The sequence below is a fragment of the Pinus tabuliformis genome, chromosome 8 (assembly GCF_031772625.1).
Source record: "Pinus tabuliformis cultivar Carrire ecotype Pingquan chromosome 8, CPIR1, whole genome shotgun sequence".
NCBI lineage: Eukaryota > Viridiplantae > Streptophyta > Pinopsida > Pinales > Pinaceae > Pinus > Pinus tabuliformis.
The window spans coordinates 597,883,841-597,888,155 of NC_142294.1; the positions used below are offsets into that span (position 1 = coordinate 597,883,841).

Here is a 4,315-nt window from a genome sequence, read left to right on the forward strand (position 1 = left end):
AGTATGATATTTATTAAAAGTATAATCCCACGATTAACTCCCACCTTCAACGTTTCCAGCAAATTTAAAATAAAAATTAAGATGAACTAAAAACCATATAAACACATTAATCTATACCTCACATCTTAAAAATATTATTCTTATGTCCCTTGCTTTATAAAATACATAAATGTAACAATTTTTTACATTGCTGAAATATTCTGGAATAAGGATTATGGTTCATGACAAGTTCATGTCGGTTGCTGAAAACACGATAGAAGTGTTCGATTACGGCAGTATCCTCAGCGCATGTTTTGCGGAGCATTGTTTCTCACCGCATGTTTTGCGGAGCACTGTTTATATTATATTGAGGGTCAAATGTGAACACTCCGCCATTGCCGACAACGATAAGGTTCAACTTTCTTGATGAAAGAGTAGGCTGAGTCTGAATTTAGACACACATAGAACGTGATCGAAGTACGGCGGACACGCACCCCATGACCAACTTTTGACAAAGCATATGGGTATGAACTATAAACACGCTGCCTCACACAAACCAGAGAAGCAGGAATTACATTATATCTTCGACTTGACAGCACAAGAGTTTTTCTTTACGTTACAGTATTTTGTCGCGAAGAGGAATTTTCCAGAACAATGGAGTTTCTGTTAAATGCCGGGGAAGACTACATTTATAACGCCCACTTGTTGAACAACAGCTTGGGCCTCCGGATCTGTCTGCTCCGCCGTTTGGAATGCTGAGAGCGGGCAGTTCTCAGTTGTTTGATACCTCTGCGCAATTTCAGCAGAAGTCATCAAGCAACGAGAACAGCCAAGGAGAAACACAGAGCTTCATGATAACAAGCAACGGCGCCCAGGATTTTCGACGTGGACAGCCCTCCTTACCCATGACGACCAATTCCAAGCTCGCAGGGGCAACGCCGGTGACAATCTCGGAGCCATGGCCTCCTCAATCCGTAGGTCTAAGTAACTCGGCTAGTCTCTCTGTAAATACCGGAGGAGCTGCCAAGGTGGGCAAGAAACGATCCAGGGCATCCAGGAGAACGCCGACTACGCTGCTGAACACCGATACTTCAAATTTCAGGGCCATGGTGCAGCGTTTCACGGGTATTCCTGAAACCCCCTTTGGATATTCATCCGTGAACCCTACTTTATCTGCACATGTAACCCAGCAGGGTTGGCAGGTATTGGGCAAGACCTTACCTTATAAGGCAGTACTTGACCTTAATATGAACTGTGTGTCCCACCTCCATTCTGCCCCTGACAGTTATTGCCCTCAACTATATAATAGTAGTACGTTTATTCCTTTCCAGTCTCTCCATGATAACATAAACACCAGTGGTCCCAAATACCCTCAAGGTTTAGATGGTGCAGGAGTTATCAATTCGGGATCCTTGTTTCCTACGCAGCTATAACGTCTTCATCGAACAGAAAGCCTGCCTCAATTCTCCATTTCTGTGTTTTCTATTGTCAATCTGTTTTTTCTGGAGAAACTGGGTATCTTAACTGAAACTACGCATTGACGGGGACCAGCTATTACAGTGCTGGTTGCAGTTTCAATCACTTGCACTAATCATCTATCTGGCTTTTGTAGAAGCACCTATCCAGGCACGATCGATAGCATGTCACAATGGGACCCAACACCTGAACAACACTCTGACATACAAGAGATCAAAGAGGAAGGGTTCAACTAGTTATCGGGAGAGAAACAGAGATGCGAAATTCATATCTTAAGTTATCTCGATGGGACACAAGAAGCATCAATCGACCAGCCTACAAGATCTATTGACCAGCCATCCTGCGAGTAGTAGAAGTCTCAACCAGCGCCATCACCAAAAAAAATGATTCCCTGCACACCAAAAACTCTTCTGTTTCTACTCATATTTCTATCCCATGTATTAATTTTCTCCAATTTCGTAAGTCTCCAAAATCTCTTCTTTTTTAGGACAAAGAAGGCAGAGAAGATGTGGGAAAGGCTAGTTGACTTAGTCTACTAGCCCAGTCAAGTTGACATAGAATATTATATTGTAAGTGGATTGAATCACCAGTTGAGTTAATTAATTGGATAAAATTACAGTTGAGTCAACCAACTGAGTCAGCTTTGTAAAGTTAGTTCAGACCATTAGAGAGTTGTAATTGTTCATATATATTATATATATGTTTTTACTTGATTCTACGTACTAATTTTGATTGGTTGTTGAAGATATGTAAAATAAATATATAGTTTTTGATTTTCTATTATTTTGCGTCTTTTTTCTTCGCCTTTTAAGGCATATGATTATGTAGTTTATTTCTGGTTATTTCCTACTTGTAACCCATGCATATTTTAATGCATACTTTTGGCTAGATTATAATAGATATGTAGCAATACTCACAATATTTTTTATTGACAATGAAATAATAATTAAAATGTGTATTTGTTTGTAATGTTTCTTTCATTTTTTATTTTAAAATAAAAGATTGTCCATGTATATAAAATTATCCTAAATTAGAAAATAGTATTTCTGCAACTAATACACTCTAATTGTGTCGAGAATAAGATGGACATGCTAACACACATCAAGTATACTCCTCTATGTAGTGACCATATATTGATTAATTCCAATCATACTCCTGTATATGAATAATGCACATCAACTCTTGCAAAGTAATTAACTAATTATTTAAATGCATGTAAATCACTAATGAACTAGTCAACTTGAGTGAATTACTAAAAACAAATAGTCTCTAGAAAGAAAAAATGATGGAAAGTTATCGCTAATGGGTAATAATAGGCTAAAGGAACAAAAAGACTAACATATGTTATGAGTTGTACCATTGCAATCAGCATTCTATTTCAATTATGGTACATGCAACTAATATAAATCTTCCATGAGTTCTTTTTTTCCTTTATGTTCTTTCTCTATTTATTTTACTATGCTGAATTGGTAACTTGTTGAAGATATCTAGGTGAGACCTAAGATCAAACCTAGAGGTTAACACTATAAGAACAAGAGTATTTCCAATAGCTCATAAGTTAGATATACCAAGAATTGGTAACTTGTTGAAGATATCTCGGTGAGGCCTAAGATCAAATCTAGAGGTTGACACTATAAGAACAAGAGTATTTCCAATAGCTCATAAGTTAGATATACCAAGAATTTATGACTTAGAAAAAACCTAGACTCCATCACGGTGAGGGAGCCTACTCCTTGAGCCTTATGACAAAATTTTACAGTTTAAATGGTGGGGAGGTAGGTCTTGCACTAACCCCCAATTTTCAAATTCCCCAATAAAACTTGGTTCATTGTGATAAGGTTAGAAAGATAGACACTCTTCAAAAATAAAACTATAAAAATATAGATGTATCTACAAATAATTCAACATTTTCTAAGTAATAAATTATTAGTATATTTTACTAAAATAAATTATTAAACATACTTTTGGATTATAATGAAAATTAATTAATTTGATCTTAGACAGAATCGAAATCACACATTTCCCCTACACACATATAGGTTGTAAATGGGATCGATGCCGTAATGTTGTTATTATAAAATACTCTATCGAAGAGGTTGATAAAATTATTCTCTCATAGCTTATCCAAGTTTACTAAAGTCCAACGAGGATGTCACACACTACTAAGATAGCATTGTTTATGCAACCGGATATAAATGGTGATTGAGAGTAAGGATCCTACGTGGATATCACTTACAGTTAATGTTACAAAACAATTCACTAGTAAAGTGCCCATTCAAATAAGACGATAATAGTGGATTTCAACGTAGTATGAATAGAAGGTTGTCTTTGCTTTAAGAGACCTATGATGATTCACTCGAAATTACTAAATCCTTCCTTCGTGCATCCCTTTCCTCACACGAGGTGTGAGTAAAATAACCATTAAATAATTTAATACGCAAAAGTCCCTAACACGAGACAGACCAACTAGAATCTACTAAAGCTAAAAAAAAATTAAAATTAAAATACACCATCATGAGGAAGGTGGTTTTCCTGCTTTAATATAAATAATTAATAAGATCACAAAAAGCCAAAGTGTGGGAAAGGCCTCTAGGAACCTTTAAAAATATACACAATCAATGGGCAATTTGTCTCATGATGGGATATTAAATAATCAAATCTGATGCAGGAGCATCCAGCTCTGAGGAGACAGAAGGTGGTTGACAGTCTCATGGAGAGACCAGAACACACAGTCACATATGCATAGTTGGACAGGTGTCAAAACTTGTCAGTTGTTTTATTTTATTTACTTGTTTTATTTTCCAGAAGGTCGATAGGACCCGGTAAATTAGAAACTGTGAACTGTTATTTTTAATTTGGA

General features: G+C 36.5%; 1 protein-coding gene across 1 annotated transcript; it reads left to right on the forward strand.

Annotated features, from left to right (window-relative positions):
• The first annotated feature begins 516 nt into the window (after positions 1-516).
• LOC149236892 (uncharacterized) lies at positions 517-2,175 on the forward strand. Its single transcript, XM_089461657.1, has 2 exons — positions 517-1,104; positions 1,592-2,175. The coding sequence occupies exons 1-2, from the start codon at positions 732-734 to the stop codon at positions 1,729-1,731; spliced, it is 513 nt and encodes a 170-aa protein (XP_089317783.1). The 5' UTR covers positions 517-731; the 3' UTR covers positions 1,732-2,175.
• The last annotated feature ends 2,140 nt before the right edge of the window (positions 2,176-4,315 follow it).

Coding starts and splice junctions, on each gene's coding strand:
- LOC149236892 (XM_089461657.1), top strand. CDS start 732: ATGCTGAGAGCGGGCAGTTCTCAGTTGTTTGATACCTCTGCGCAATTT. Junction 1,105..1,591: donor CATGGTGCAGCGTTTCACGG/GTATTCCTGAAA, acceptor TGGCTTTTGTAG/AAGCACCTATCCAGGCACGA.